The following is a 16,663-nucleotide window of genomic DNA, read 5'->3' as shown; positions in this document are numbered from 1 at the left end:
TGGGACTTCAACTTGCAAGTAAGATCATGATATAGCAGTCCAAGTCCAATATTTTGCGGTGATGTTGGCTGTGTGATATGGAAAGATTTGCAATAATCAGTTATCTGTTTTCTTTCATAGGCTGTAATTAATTATTTGGTTCCATTTACTGTTATCATTTTTATCAAAAGAGCTAAAATATGCCTCTTTATCCTTTATTGATACTGTACGCTTTATTATTCTGATGTGTTCTGGGGTTGGAATAGAGTGCTTAAAATGCACTCTGCATTTTACTCCCTTCCATCACTTTGACAAGCCAGAGACTATCGAGAAAGCCTGGTCTTCAAGAGGATTGTAGTTTTTTGAGACCACCAAAAATTAAGAAGCACTAGTATCGTACCACATTCCATAATCAAATAGTTCTCTTGATAGTCAATAATTTATTCTTTTAGAGGTAAGTTTCAGAAGTTGGTAGAAGTATCTAGTAGCTGTTGATAGACAATAGAAAACAAAAGGCATTAGAAGTCTAATGGGACTCAATTTCTAAACACCAGAGATGTTTTTAAAGCACATCCTCTTGTTTCAGATTTACAGACCATTTTATTGATAGACACAAGTGCAGTTTCTATCTTCACTAAGCTGACCTCCTGTTTTGGCTCTCAATGTATCCACTAATAATTTTTCTACATCACTGCTAGTGAAGTGCTAGCAGCAATTCTTCTATTTCTCCTGTCAAGCAGGCTTTATTCAAGTTTGACCTTCTCTTTGTCAGACAAGCATCACTCATCTCTTATGATGCGCTAGCTTTAATATTATCTTTCAAGCATTTTACAGTGTATCTTCCTAGAAAATGCTTCAGCAAAACAACATCCTGTAGGCTTACATGCTCTAATATTCTGTTCTGTAGTGATAATATTAGCTTCTGGGTACCTCATTTATTATTTTGGCATGGCTTAATTTGTGTTATTGTTTTGGACAGACAATCTACTAGCTTAATGTGCTCCTTTTATTTGACCCTGGTTTTCATGCTTTATTTCCCTTTCTTAGCAATACATACTAACTAGAATTGTCCAGCTCATACTACAAACTAGTACTGACTATGGATACTTTACACGTTATTTCTATGGAACAGCTGTATTGTTATCTAATTCCAGGAAGTATTATGTCTAAGGCGTTTGCTTCCAGGAATGACGTAATTATCAGTCAGTTTGATGTTGTTGCAACTGTTTTGCAGAATTAAAGATTAAAATGGTACTTTGAGAGAATAATAAACTTTAAATCTTTTTCCAATTTGGTGTTATACAATTATGTACACTTACAAGAGCGGAAAATCAAGGTAGTATACATAATACCATTTTAATCCTAGGGTTTCCTAATGGTTTATATTTTTACAACCTTATTATAGTTCTTGTGCTATGGCAGGGGGTGGTGAACTAAATTTTCGCAATCATTAAAGAAAGAGAAGTGTACTAGGATGATGTCCTGCTGCTCAGAAAAATGCAAGAGTGAAATAATGACATAAGGCTTGAAGGATGCTTATGATGGGGAGGCAGGAAATCTTCTGAACCTCTTTGATATAAACATCTCTGCTGACTGATGAGACTATTGTCCAGTTGTATTTCTGGTCATATCATAAGCTACAAAAGCAAAGGTCTGTCTTCACTTCTATATCTTTCTTGCTAGTTTATCTTTCATGCTGGAAGAATCTGCCTTTTCAGCATCCTTTAGAGATTTCTTTTTTCTTAGGAAGTTTGGGTATAGAAACTAGTTATCTTATATGATGAATTCCTGTGTTTTGTGGTAAGTTACAAGTGGCAACATTGCTATTAAAAATGGATAAATCAGACAACGTGTTAATTTGAAAACAGTTGATAACAGTGTGAAGTTCAACTTTTGTAAGATCTATTAGCTTTGGGACTGAGTTTGAATAGTAATTATGCAGCGTTAATAAACACTTGGAAATTTTACTTAGCCTTCTCAAAACCTTTAAACTCATATGTGGAAGAAAATAACTTGGGGGCTTATTTGAGGGGGCTGAAAGAATGCCAAATAAGCCCCTCTCACTCCACTCCCCAACTCCCCCCCCGCCATATCCCCCCATGTGCGGACTAACTTACCTCAGTGGATACTTGTGAACCATTTTCAACAGAAACAAGGATTTAGTATGTTGAATGTTATATAGCCTTCTAATATCTGGAACTTCTTATTAACGGAACCTTAAAGACTAATTTTAACTAGTGAATATTTTTAATTTCTTGTTTACATAAAGGTTTATGTCTGTTTATGGGAGGCTTAGGGAGTGGTAGTAAAGGAGGAGGATTAGAGATAAGTGGTAAAGAATGGTGCGGAGCTGGAGAGAACTTTCTAGCTAGCAGGAGCATTTTAAAATATGGGTTGCTAAATATCCCTTAAGATTGTCCTCTCCTTCCTAAAGTTTTTTTGTTCTATCATCAGCTTTTAAGAATTCTGCATAGAAAATGAGCTTATCTGGAGAAATGTGATATAATAGCTGATCATTATGCTTTCCTTGCTGTAATTAATGATATTCTACCTTTTCTTCTTCTTGGTATTAATTGTTATAAATTTAAATGAACAGAAACCTTTTACCACTACAGTATCCTTAACTAAGTTAAAACAGTTTTCTCCTCTTTTTACCAGTTACGTAATTAAATATAATTGAGCTTGAAACTATGAGACTGCCAAAAAAAAAGGGGGGGGGGGATTTTCCTTTTGCCTTCAATATTTGACATTTGTAAATATAATTTTCACTAGTAAGTAGCTAGATGACCATCCTACTCTTCATCATTCCACTACACAAGTGTGTATATGGAATGCACTGAGCTGAAATAGCAACAATTATGGAGCAATATCACTCCATGGATTTTTCCTATAATCCTAGTAAAATACCCTCCAGTTATCTAAAATGGCATATGGTATAGAGGCATAACATGAAGACTATACTGGAATTTCATAATGTAGTGAATTTTCACATAAAATAAAAATCTAAGGAGAAACAAACTAACTGAAATAAAATAGGAAGTATCCCATAGAGTTAATTAAATGAACCAGTGTTTACACTGTTCTTAGTACATTCATAACTTTTCTGGGTTAGTTGTTTGCATTAGAATGTGTGGATGACAGAAAAGAGTTATATGAAGATAAGCTGTTTTAAGTAAATCATTGTCATTCAGCAGTATAATCTGAGATGTCTAGCCTTGTATCCCTGATTTGAAAATACATTCAGTGATCTCTTACATAATCATAGTTCATTTCTTATCTACATCAAGGAATGTTGCTGTCTATTCTGGTAGCCTAATGACTACCAAAGTGAATTGCTTGGTGACTGTACACTTCCTGATTTGGTGCTCTCATGCACACAGGGAACACTTCCACAGTTCAGATTATTTCACTCATGGTGAGTTCAGAAGAAGCAGTAAACAATGAAGTTTTCAAACTAATTTTGACTCTGAAGATGCAGTCATTTCTTACAAAAAAGAGATGCTCTCAAAATCTCATTTTCAGAAATTTGCATCAGTTGTCTGCCTTATGCAATTTCTATTGAGAAAAGAGGCCATTAGACTGGTGCTTTTTTTTTTTTTTTTTTTTTTTTTAAGGAGCAACTACAAAGAAAAACAAGTTAAACCAAACACGTAATACTTTTTTCCCTTCCTAATTTTTGATTGTCACTCTCATTCCTAAATTTAGGCAAAATTAGGTTCCAGTAAAGGAAGTGTAGTGAAATTAGATAAAGCTGGCTGAAACACAAGAGAGGTAAAGAAAATTTCATATGTTCATCTCTCGTGCTCTGAAATACAAAATTCCATTTAATGTGGAAGACAAGTCTCAACAATTTTATATTTTTTAATACAACCTTCTAAACAAACTGAATTAAACATATAATTCATATGGTTCTTTAGGCAGCTGGTAGCAAAGTACCTGCAAACTATTTTAAAATTGCATTTCATATAAATAATACTGGGATTTATTATGCATTTTTAAATGGCAGTATTACATGTATTGTTATGATTAGATATTCTAGAAAGGTGGTGTAGGTTGCATGAACAGATTATGGTGAGGCGTCTTACCTTACAAATGATGTCCTGCCTAAAATTTCCCTCAGTCCCCAAATTTCTCTTCATCTTTAGGACTTTGGCTTTTTTATAAGTTTGAGAATTAACTTGGTCTCTCCTACTTAGACTCCTGTTGGTATATCCTGTCTTGCCTTTCCTCTCATTCACCTGTCCAGATGCTGCTCCAGCACTTCGGTTTTAACTGTTCCTCATACTTCCTTTAGACCTCATGAAAGCATATCCCAGTTTGTTTCCACAGCCAGCCCAGCTTACAGTCATCTGGTTACTCCTGGCTCTGCTATTTACCCTGCTTATAAAAATGCTGTAATAATTTTGGAGTGGGAAAGTAGGATCATATGGTCATCCAAATCTTCTTTATATGCTTGTGCAGAAAGAGTAGCCAATCATATCTGATGTTGTCAGACAAATACATTTCACAAATACATTAGGGGAAAAAAAAAAAGAAAATGTAAAGACTAAACTCATTTCTATACATCCACTCATCAAATAAGGGTAATTTGACAACTAAAACACTATAGCTTAATTTAGTCAAGAATTAATTTCTGAAGCAAAATAAAAATTCTAGTATTTCTGAAGGGGGCGGGGGGAGAAGTTTTGAAGTAAAAAGAAGTAAAAAGAAAAAATTATACCATGTCCATTTATATTCAGGAGAAGAACTGAATGTGTATCAATATACATGAAAAGAATCAATTCATGGCAAGCAGATATTGTTGGTGCACAGAGATGTGCTTGGTCCATTTGTACTAAATTGTGGAATTTACTATTAGTAATAGTTTTAATTTAATATTCTGTATAACTCAAAACATAAGTTTTCCTTGGGACAATAAACTAATTCATTGTAGAACAAAAGGATTGTTCACAATAGCTGTGAAAGAAAAGCCAAAATCTGCAGTCAAGCATAAGAAAATGGCAAATTTTGTGGTCTCACAAAATTGCATAGTTGGATTTTCTGTGGATTCAAATTTGGTGTTGCGACATTGCTAATACCAGGTGGCTCAGTCCTCTTTAACCTTTATGAGTAATACAAAATCAGATATAATTTGACTGGTAAAACATGTTTTGAACAATGTATCTCCAGTTTCTAATTCTGCCTGTTCTTGTGTACGTGCTTTGCTTTGATCACATAAGTAGCTTCTAAAATTAGTGCCATAATAGAGCCTTTTGGTTCCCTGGAGTGTTGGTACTACACCGTATGCACCTTTACATTTGGCAATATATTTTTCATATATGTGTTTAAATGTGCTGTTTTCTTGTAGATAAACTGGTTTAAAAATGAAATGTGGCATATGTTTGAGGTATAAATGATCATTTTGTAATGTATGTAATGTGGGATATCTCCAAACATCTTAAAAATACCTGAACTATTTAAAGGGCCTGTAGAATGTGTACTCCAATTGGGGAGGAAAAATGGAAAGATCAGTAAGGTGACAATTAAAACAATGCAGTTTCATGTATGCTGTGTACTATAAAGTGTCAAAAAAGACAGACACTTATCGGTGGAATGGTATATAAAAGAATTTTGAATGTACTTGTATTTTTAAATTGACAAGACAATAAAATAAGGTTAGCTTTTCCTGTCAGCAAATATTTTCTGTCTGATAGTAAATGTGAATACATCACTTTTTGCCTTAAGCAATTTATAATTTTATATATATAGATATATATAATTTCTTATACTTTCACAATTGTAGTTCTTATATTGGCATTTGGGGGGTAATTTCTGTCATTCTATGAATAGCAGTGGTAGAATAGAACAGTAACAGTTTAGGAGATTTATTTTTTTTTAAATATCCTTAGTAGAAACACTCATTTTCCTTGAAAATAGAGCATTATTTTTTTGAACACTGCAACTATATTAAAATATATTCATTAATATTTAAAAAAGTATTAAAAACCAAACCAAAAACCTAAAAATCATGTGGAGATGAGATACAGCATATAAACTATATGGTGTCCACAGAGTCCTGTGTAAGTGGCAGGGGTTATTATCTACTGAAAAGATCTTTTTGCTTGTTTAAAATGTAGTGACAGTGGTCTTGCTGCAATGATACAGCTAAGCCCAGGTGTTACTTGGATTCTGCTCTGCATTAGCAGATTAAAACAGTGTCAGTTTTTTATAACATGAGATACTTTCTCAGAGACTGTTTTGTCTAACCTATATTCCCCTTCTTCCCAATTCTCTTTCAGATAGCGGTTCTGTGGATGAAAAGGTTTAAAATCACGTATTTACTATAGGGATCATGTATTTTTTTGATGTTTGTTTGTGACTTATTTGACCTGTTTGGTTCCTTCATTTTAGTTGTGAAATTTGCATGTTTTTCCCAGCTTTCCACTCTTTTGTTCTCCTTTGAGTGTATTGCAAATGTGTTGCATTTATAAACAGGATAACCCTCACTGTTGTGCTTATCATAATTGCCAACACAGGGGTCTGCTACTGTCAAACATGATATCTTGGAATTTTGCCTCTAATTATCATCTACACTGCATACACTATAAGACTTAAAGGACAACAATATTTGGGAAGCAATATCTTATCTTCCCATGGGTTCTTCCAGTGTGTTTCACTAATTGCTGAACGCTACCAAAATGTATTCCGAAGCAATAGTTACTCTAGCTTTGGCCTGGAGCTGACCCTGCTAAACATTTTCATATTAGGTGTTACATGTTTGATGCAGTTAAATTCTGTCCAAGACTTACTAAGAGCAACTGAGTAACTGCACTTTTTTTTGGTCTTTATTAAAGGCTCGGATAGTAAGTGGAAGTTCCTTGGATACTTCCAAGCTTTATGCAGTCCAGGCATTTAGTGGGTAAGTACCAATATGACTGTGAATTTTGTCATTTATATCTGCAAATTAGTCTCATAATGTTATAGTATTTTTTTCTAAGTTTTGTTCTTAAAAGAAATTGAATTATTTTAAAAGGAAGATAGTTTCATTGTGTATGTCTTCTCTTTTAACTTTTTGAGTCCTTAATTTTTAAGAAATTAATACAACAATTCAGTTGCACAGGTCAACTGGATGACAATTTTTTTTTACCTCTCTGCATACAAAATGCCCTTTGAAGCTGCAATTTGATTTTATGTCTTCATTTTAGTAAATGTGTAGTAATATAATATTATCAGTCTAATGTTTGAAATCTGAAAGGTCAAGGGGAAAAGATCTTCCAGTTGCTGAGAGTGAATGTGGCAGAAACCTGTACATTTTGTTTGGTTGTCTCCAGACAGAGTTATCTTACATCCAGTTCTAGCAATTCCTTCCTCTGAGGAAAATCTCTCCTTCCTATTTTGAATACTTTTTTGTTATTCAATTTGGAAAGGAAAAAAAAAAGTAAAAGCCATTGGTAAAATTTATCAGTTATATTAGTTAACTATTTAAAAGGGATATTATCCTCTTGGTGGTGCACTATATAAGCACTGTTTGCTATAGTTATGCTTTGTTACAAAGACACAGTGATGAGATCAAATTATCTCATTTATCTTCCATCTTCTCATTTGTATATCTTAAAGGCTATACAACAGAATCTAGACACTATGAAGTTTTTCCATTTAGATTCCTATGTTTTGGGTTTTTTCCCCCTAAAAGTTACTAATAGTATTAATTTGCTTAATATAATTCACATGCGGCTGTGGAAGGTGTAGTCAGGGTAACATTTGTACTTACTGCTAAAGCTTAAAGAAATTTAAGAGCACTCTCAGGCATTACTGTGGCTTAGGTAGTTTCCATATAGTTTGTCACACCTTGAAGTGTTGTATTTCTTCCTTTTCCAGCTCATAGAAACCAGATTTGCTGGAAAAGTGTGAGGCCATATTTGTGCAGGATTAGTTGCTGAATGCAATGTGAAACACTTTAAATATTGAAAGAGATAATTGATGTGGGTTTTTTTATTAGCTTCATCTCTGGCATTAGAATAAAATTGTAGTATATTTCTCTTGGCTTGCAAATGATACATTGCTTTCATTTTGATTAGTTGCAGTTTTCTCATAAGGTTGAAAAGGTTGAAAGTATGTCTTTTCCCTTGTATATTGATCAGCAGTATTTCTTACTGTGTCAAAACAACTACTCCTTATTTGAATGGGATTTTCTAAGTACTGTATCTCTCTACATTTTAAAAATAGAATATAAGTACTGTGAATTTTCTTTCCTGACTTCCAAATGCAAAACGTTAGTATTTCTGTTTGAATTATATTGTTTGTCAACATGACGCTAGCGCATCTGAAGCAACTTTGCTTCTCTTGATTGGATTACTGATTTGAATACTTTTTCAGCAATGTATTAGCCACAAAAACATTTACTAAAACTCCTTATGCTGGTGTTCACATTATTCTTCTAATGGAATCATGGAAGGCTTTCATCAGAACATTGCAACTGTGCCAGCAAATTACGACAATAACCTTTTGATTTGATGTATGACAATTTATATTTGGTGGCTTCTTCATTGAAAAAATCAATGCATATCAGAACCAGAAGACACGACACAGGCAGCTTCTGATATTTGCCTCAAATTCTCTTTGTCATATCTGCAAAGAAGGTATATCCTTCTTTTCTCTTTTGTGCTATGCAGTGTAAATTCATTTTTACTCATAGGCTTTGATGGCCTCAGATTTGAGTAATTTATGATTTGAGGCACCACAAATGCTAATGTACCTCACCACTGAGGAGCAGGAATCTGACATCTTAAAAACTACACAGTAAGCTGCGGTCTACTGAAACTAAGAATGATCATACTCAGAAGCATTAGTGCGTATGCCTGGCACAAAACTTTGGCTTTTGTGTATTTAAAAAAAAAAAAAAAAGCAGGAAGCTGTTCATACTTTTCAACAACTATTTTTTAGAAGTTTGGTGTATAGGTCGCTGCATAGTTTTCAGAACTAGTAAGAGAACAATATTTAACATCAAAATGAGTTCAAATTCCTGAAATGCAGTGTAGAAATTGACATTCTCAGATACTTTTATAGGTGCTGTTCAGTGCAGAATTGTATATTTACATTCAATGCTGTATTCTTAGAATAATAAGAAACGTGTTTTTTCTCTAGAAAAATCAGAAATCCGAGACTGAAAATAAAGCTAGTCCAAAACTGTCTTGGATTTATCATCTGTGGTTTTTATGACCCAATTTTGATCACTGCATGTGGTTGGGCTTTCATTGTTTAAGCTGGAGAATTGTTTCTTAACATAACCAAAATCTTAAGGAAAATTATCAGTTTCATATGATTTTCTTTTTTTCCTTATTTCCCCTTAAGTAACCTACTTCTTCTTGCTCTGTTACCTTTTATTGTTTGCCACCCATATGAGTAAGCTTAATAAGAGAGCTCGTTCTGTCATATTGCTTGCAATCTGCAAAACCAGAAGAGAAACAGTTTAACATCTAATTAATGTGTAGTTTAGGAATAGCATTTTGTAAGCAGACTCTGTGAGTATAGGTACTGACAATCAAGTATTGGTATCTATGCATGCAGGAAGCTGCATGTGACCATACAGTCTTGCTTTATGCACTACTTTCCATAGCCAATTACTTAATTACAGTTTCCTAATAGGTGCAGAACTTAGAAAAGTAGTGTACAAGAGTGTATAGAATTCTTATTTTTTGTGCATTGCACACAAAAAACAATCTCATAGAAGTAAGGAGACCTTTTGACACTGACAAGGACTATACAGACAGAAGTTGCTCTCTTTATGCCCTCTCTTCCATTCACAGGTGAATAAATTCAAATATTGAATCCTCTGAGAATAAGGTGTGTCAATCCCTTGTACAGACATCCTGTAACCACTGCATAGAACTACTTCAAATGACTGACAGTAGCTCAATAGTAGCTCATGTTTTTAGATTAAACATTACTTCTTTTGCTAACAAAATTTAGACTGGGCCTCTACTCCCTTTGCTGTCTGCAGTATCTTTATGCAAGCTTCTGTTTCACTAGGCCTCCCTGGAAACAGTGATGCAATTTTAACTTAACTTCTCATTCAGCTGAAGAACCCTGACATCTCAAAGACTGTTGTGGCTCTGCTTTAATCACACTTTCTACTCTACTCCTGCATGCAAAAACTAATCCTAAATTCTAGAATCCCTCAGCCTCTTCACTGCCAGCATAACTGGCTGCAGCCTTAGCTATGACTCCTTTTCCCTCTTACTCTCCCCAAAAGGTGTTGCAGTTTGAAGTGAGGGGAGATTCTTTCCCTCACAACCCTTGATACCTTGCTTTTATATAGAAATATCTCAACTGCCTCTTTTCTGCCTTACTCTTCCCTCTCTCTCATAGCACAGTGCCGTGAACCCACCTCACATGCACCAACACATCCCAAGTCCATGGCATAGACTGCAACTCTTCATTCTCTGCAATGATCTCCACTTGGCTGCATGAGAGAAAAGCCAGGATGAGAAAAAACAGGCAAAGACCAAATACAGTTTTCCTGGGACTTCTCATGCTGCTGCTCTGTTAAGAGGCAAAAGCTCCATCTTTCCTGTTCTTTCCATGCCAGTATCAAATAATATCATCTTCATTTTATTTTTCATCTTTTATTGAAGATGAGACACTTTAGAATTCATCCTTTCAGTATTTTTGAAAAGTACATGGAGGTCAGCTGGGTTTTTCATCATGTGTATGAATCTAGGGTAGTACTGGTTTACTTTTTCCAGAGACTTGCTCTGTATTAATTCACTGCTTGCCTGATGGCAGTGATGTCAGAGACTGATAATTTTACCACATGGCCTAATCCATTCTGAGATTTGCTAATGGTACACAGATGGTGCTGCATGCAGATGATTACTCCTTTCCTTCAGTGGCATGTTCTCAATGGTAAAACAAATTTATTTTTCTTGAATTCTCTGACAAATTCAAATAGATTATTGTTGTGCAGAATATCTTCAGAAGCACACAAAAAATAGTCAACATTACAGGTTTTTTTCTTGCCTAAATGATAACTTGTGTGCCTTCAACTTCATCATCTTCTATGTCAGGATGTTGTTGGGTGGTTATTATTGGAGGTGGGGAGGGGAGTAGAGAATTTAATGTATAACCTACATAACATGAACAGTTTTTCTATGGCTGTAGTGTTTAATGTTCCAAAAACTATACACAAAGGCTAATGTTTCACTGTCAGTACAGCATTGTCCAGTTTGTTAGTTCTGGTAATGTAGCTATTCTCCTGTTTTTCAACAAAATTTGATCTCACAATCCAGATCAGTTGATTAATCTTTACTTCCAGCTGTTAGCCAACAATCTTTGCATACTTACAGTCTTCTTAAATGTTATTAGAAGGATCGAATTTGTTCTTGTACAGAGAATTTGTGCACAGGAGAATTTCTAGTTCATATGCCCAAAGTCAGGGCTGTTTCAGTAAAGATGCAAGAAAAAGTACTAAATACACAGTTGTCTGAGAATAATAATTGAAATGTGTGTTTTCAGCACATGTATATATTAGTGGAACTGTATTCTTCCACTGGATCTCTCAGTGGCTTCTTCTGCTCTCCACTAAAAACTGAAATGGGTCTTCCCAGGCAGGTGTACAGTTATTTTTTATCTATTTGTGAGATATGAGAGTTTGGTGGGTCATACTTTCCATGTCTCTACTGGATATTGTTCACCTTATTGTGCACCAAACCCCTTTTGTGCTGTTACCTTTTGGTTTTGTCTGTGTCCTTGAAATGATTTTTTTTTCAATTAGTTCTGTAATTTCTTTCCTTTATATAGTGCTTCTAACTAAATATTTATATTGGGGAAAAAAACTAATTAACAGCATTTAAAAATGTTTTAAAAAGAATATAAAATGCTATACCTTCTCTACTACCAGGAGTAACATGGAAATAACTTGCCTACAGGCCCCCCAGTTGCTTCCCCCCCCCCCCCCCCCCCCCGCAATATATGCAAGAGTCCAGTGGCTATTACCTTTATCCTTCTATATGCGCCTGTATCCACAGCCCACCAGTCTTCAGCGTAAATGGCAGTGGTCAGAATTTCTGATGTAGCCCTTCTTTAGCATATTACCTTCCATATGCACTTTCCCTCTATCTTCCCACCAAACCCAAAACATAGATATACAGGCTCATATCTCCACCAAGCTCCTTCATTCCAGCCTTTCATACTATTAGCTCCTCCCAAGTTTAAAAATATGTTTTTTGTTGTTGTCGTTCTTTTCCTTTGAAACCCACCCCTCAAACAATCCTGACATCTCAAACCACTGCAAACCCACCACTACCTGCTCCAGCCAAACCTTTGCCAAAGCTGCTCTTCTTCCTGTTTCCCTTAAATCTTCGAAAAGAAAGGAAGAGTCACTGTTTAACCCAAATTATGCAAAAAGGCAGCTGTTGCACCCAGATGAATTCAAAGTTTGATAAAATGTTCACAAGTCCCTCATAAAGTGAGAATTCATAATAGCCTTAGTGGAGTATAGCTGGAGAACAATTCTGAAAAATGAAAGCAGTGCTGCAGTTGTGGAAAGATATATTCTTTCCCTCAAAAAAATTAAAATGTGGATTTGAGGGGGGGGGATGTTTTGGCTTGTTGGTTGTTTTGCTGGTTGATACGAGGAGAGCAATTAGTGATGCACCAGGGTCCACGTAAGGTCATAGAGAAGTAGGAGACGAGTATAGTTTTTCTTCTAGAAAGATAATTCGAGAACGTATTTATTCATGACATAATACAGAACACTGACTACTAAACAATACAAGCCTCAGTGTCCTGCAGGTAAAGTAACTGCTTCAGATAATTCCTTAGATTCTAGTTGACTATTGCCATAAGGGACACATTCATTCCTCATGCAGAAAACAGGATTTATTATCATTTCACTAGATTCTTACAGAGAAGGGTACCCCTTTAAGATGAAAGCAACTGGAAACATTTTGCTGTACTGTTTCTTCCTCTATCATTTATAAGTTGACCTGTTAAAATATCTACTGGTAATCAAAAGGCAATTGGAAGTGGGTTTTGAAGCATACTAACTTAGAATGAATGTTGAACTTGTGGATTCCAAGTGCAAACAATATAAAGAGATTTTTAGAACATAGCTAACTGGAAACACTCTAGACACCAGACCATATCTAGCAGTTTTTCCACAGTTGTCTTATTTCTCTACAGAGTATGTATTCTATCAGTATTACTGAAGTGAGAGAGTGCATGCAAGTACTAATTTATTGCTAAGTTTTTTGCAATTGGAGTATTAGGCAAGAGGTAGTCTTAGCCTGGCTTCAAACTTCCCACAGTCAACATATCTCTGATACTTGGAACTTCTCTTGTTTCAGCAAAGATTTTAATGTGTTATTCATATTTCAAGGTAGTTAAAGACTAGGAGTAAAAAGTTTGGGATTTGTTTGTTTCTTTTTGGTAATGCTTCTACAGATAATCACTAATATACCTCTATATGGTATTCAGGTTTGGCTTTCCTCATGCTTTTTCAGTCCAGGCAAGAGTTCTTGTCTAGTTCAGCTGGAATTTAATTTTTTCAAACAGCAAAATTAATTTTTTCAGAACAGTGTGCTGGTAGATTACATGGCTGCTTTTTCATTCACTGGTCAAGCATTTTGTACTTCGTCTGACAAAGGTATGAGTAAGGAAATCACATTTCACTTTCTAGCAGTTTGTATACTGAGATTTCTAGACATTCTTCATTAAAATGACTCATGATAATAATAAATGCTTACGTTTGGTAATAATAATAAAGAAAAAAACATTCTGGAATGATTCAATGAAGGACTTAGCCCTGATTAAGTGTGTTTGAGGTAAAAGTTGCCTACTTTTCTTCAGTACACGATAGAGCTGCCTTAAATACATAAAGTAAGTAAAAATTAGACTTCATTCACATTGGTGTTTTGTCCCAGTTACAGCAACTAAAGACCAACAAGATACTTCAGTGGAATTAGTATAAACTCCCACTATAATCAAATTTCAAATACACTGTCACAAGTAACAGCTATGAAGCAGACAATCTTCTTTTCTGTGGTAGGAACTGAAACCAGTAAAGGCATACGAAGTCCTTAGGGGAAAAAAAAAAAAAAAAATTGAGATTCTATGATCCTTACTATGCACTGATTGAATGCTGGGCAAAGAAGAGGCAGGAAGTGTTATTGTCTTATATGAGTTCATCTGGTCATTGATTCATTGCACAAAAGAAAGGAGATAGTTTCCTTTATAAGCTGCAGCTTCAAAATTGCCATTCTTCCCTGAAGTCTGGTTAGTTTCTTTAATCTCTTAAAAGTATTCAGGTGAATGAGTATGTATGTGTAAGAACTCTGACATTACCATACTTCAGCAATTTAAAAAATTGCAGAACCAGCAAACAGAATACACAAACTTCTTGATAGTAGCTACAGTACTGCTCTAGTATTGTCAGAAGAGGTGGTGAAGCTCATTTAAAACCAAAATAGTTCACGTCCTTAACATTTTGCAGATGATAATTGGAATGAGTTTTAGTAATACTTTTTATAAATAACAAAATGGGCAGTTCTTGACTATATATAACTTTTAAGCAGATATTTGTGATTTGTACAGATACACAGAGAAAAAATCAGATCTAGATGCTTTGCTAAGCTGAACTTGAGCTTGAAATCATAATTGAAAGATTGCAGGGGGAAGTACAGATTGAGCAGAAAACTAAGCTATTTAAAGACGCAGAGGTGAGAATTATGGCAAATTACTGACTGAGCATAAATTACACCACTAATATCATACTAAAATATCTTTATGTTATGTCATCATCTGTCTTGATTCTTTCATTCTTGCTGTTCTCTCAAAAACCATGTTGTCCTTTTGTTTCTTTGGTAACATCATAATCATTCTTCATTCAGACATAATTTTTTCTCCCAAGAAAAGACTGTTAGTCATTCTTGAATTTGGATTTTTTTTCCTTGCTATATGCTACTCCTTAGTGATCAGTAAAAGGAGTCTAGTAAGACCTTCAATTTTAATCATATTTTGTGTTATAGAGCAAAATAATAATGGAAGTGATTTTACAGACATTGCTTGTCAGAAGTAGCTTTGTGGTATAAGAATGCCTTATACACGTGATGAGTTTTATTCACCGCTGATGGAACTGCTCCTGAGTAGCAAAGAACCCTGAGAATTAGAATTTCTGAGTTTATCTCTTAGTCTCTGTACATTTACTTTTCAGAACTTCAGAAATGTTATTTTATTTCTATCATGCTTTTCCTGAGATTTGTAGATGTGTCTGGAAGTTGCAATTTGGGTCTGCCTTGATCTTTATGTTCTTGAAAAGAGAATTCTAATATCAGAACCCTGCACCAAAGACTGTTTATGTGAAAATATAAAGGAAATACATAAAGGGCCTATGAATCCCTTTCTCTTTCTTACAGAATGGTGCAGGTGTATCAGAAGGAGGTATGGGAGAAACAGCTTATCTCCTAAATTTATAGGATAAGAGTTAGGATAGCGTCTGGGAAGTGGTAATGCTCTTAAGGTTTAAAATAAACTCTCCTGTACTCGAGGTAAGTGCTCTACCCACCTAACTAAGATATGAAAGGGATTACCATTTTTTTCTCTTGTAACTAGAAGGAACTTTACAAACAGAATATACCTAGAAGGAACTTTACAAACAGAAACAAAGGGATGCCTTTGAGGATTTTAATATGGCCAACGGACAATTTGGGAATTTTCTGTGCAAAAAATCATGTCAGTATGGACTTGATGCTTTAGAATAATTAGATGAAAATCCTGAAGATTGTACTTTAAAAAAAAGTGTTGAAATTACACAAATGGATTTAAACAAGACTCTTATTTCTCCTTGTATATCTGTCAAACTTCAACAATAACTTGAAGTTAGTACAACTGCTTACTCCTTGCTTAGCTTTTCAGCAATCCCTGTTTGAAATTTTACAAGCCAAGAATGATGTGTCTAGATTTGCTCTGAGAGGTTCAAGGCTCTCTTCACCTGCTTACTGGCTACTACCAAGTCCAATTAAAGTTGCCCTCTTAATTTTCAAGTTTTTGTTCATTTCTCATGTTTCAGATCTGCCGTCTCTTTTGCTGATTTCTTTACTCCTTCCATTTCATCCTTCCTCTTAACTCTCAGGTGAAGTGTGCTCTCGTTGTCATCCACACCCATAAGGAATTCACAGCCTCCCAGATTCCAAGTCTTTTCTGCACTTTCATATTGACTTAACTCTCCTTGTTTTATGTTTAACTGTCTTATGGAAGACTTTCTGATCCAGCATGTGGTGCAGAAATAAATTGTCTTGACTGTCATTGAAGAAGTTTCAATTTGGATGCTACCCAGACTCAAACATGTATAGGCTGGAAAGAGTCAGTTATGTATTCCTGTGGATGTATTTCTAAAGCCACGTGATATCACATCTGCAGAAATTATTAATTAATCAGAGGTGGAAATGTAGTAAAGCTGTTTGGCCATGATTCCATGATGATACAGCATGCTGAAAGTTCACAGCTACATAAATTTCTGGATTTAAAAGATAAATTAAGGTTTCAGGATTTTTTTTGTAAGATACAGTCTCATCGCCTTCACTAGGGTGTCACTGATGTTTCAGTATTGCTTTTAATCTGTTTTATCTCTTTCTGGTCCAGGAGGTTTATATTCTTATTTTGATTAGATGCTATGATCCTATGATAATGACAACCACAGAGATGCATA

The 16,663-nt window shown here is 34.9% G+C and overlaps 1 protein-coding gene across 1 annotated transcript in view; it reads left to right on the top strand.

Moving 5' to 3' along the window:
- The window catches only part of UNC13C (unc-13 homolog C), a gene marked incomplete at its 5' end in the record, with an annotated part of 185,159 nt that overhangs the window by 14,871 nt on the left and 153,625 nt on the right, over positions 1 to 16,663 (top strand). Inside the window, 2 exons of the mRNA XM_082321495.1 lie at positions 6,258 to 6,280; positions 6,813 to 6,877. Coding sequence (XP_082177621.1) covers positions 6,258 to 6,280; positions 6,813 to 6,877 — 88 coding nt within the window. The remainder of the gene's footprint in view (positions 1 to 6,257; positions 6,281 to 6,812; positions 6,878 to 16,663) is intronic.

The sequence above is a fragment of the Platalea leucorodia genome (assembly GCF_965183815.1).
Source record: "Platalea leucorodia genome assembly, chromosome: 9".
Lineage (NCBI taxonomy): Eukaryota > Metazoa > Chordata > Aves > Pelecaniformes > Threskiornithidae > Platalea > Platalea leucorodia.
The sequence above is the reverse complement of the archived record's forward strand: the minus strand, read 5'-3'. Positions and strand labels throughout refer to the sequence as shown.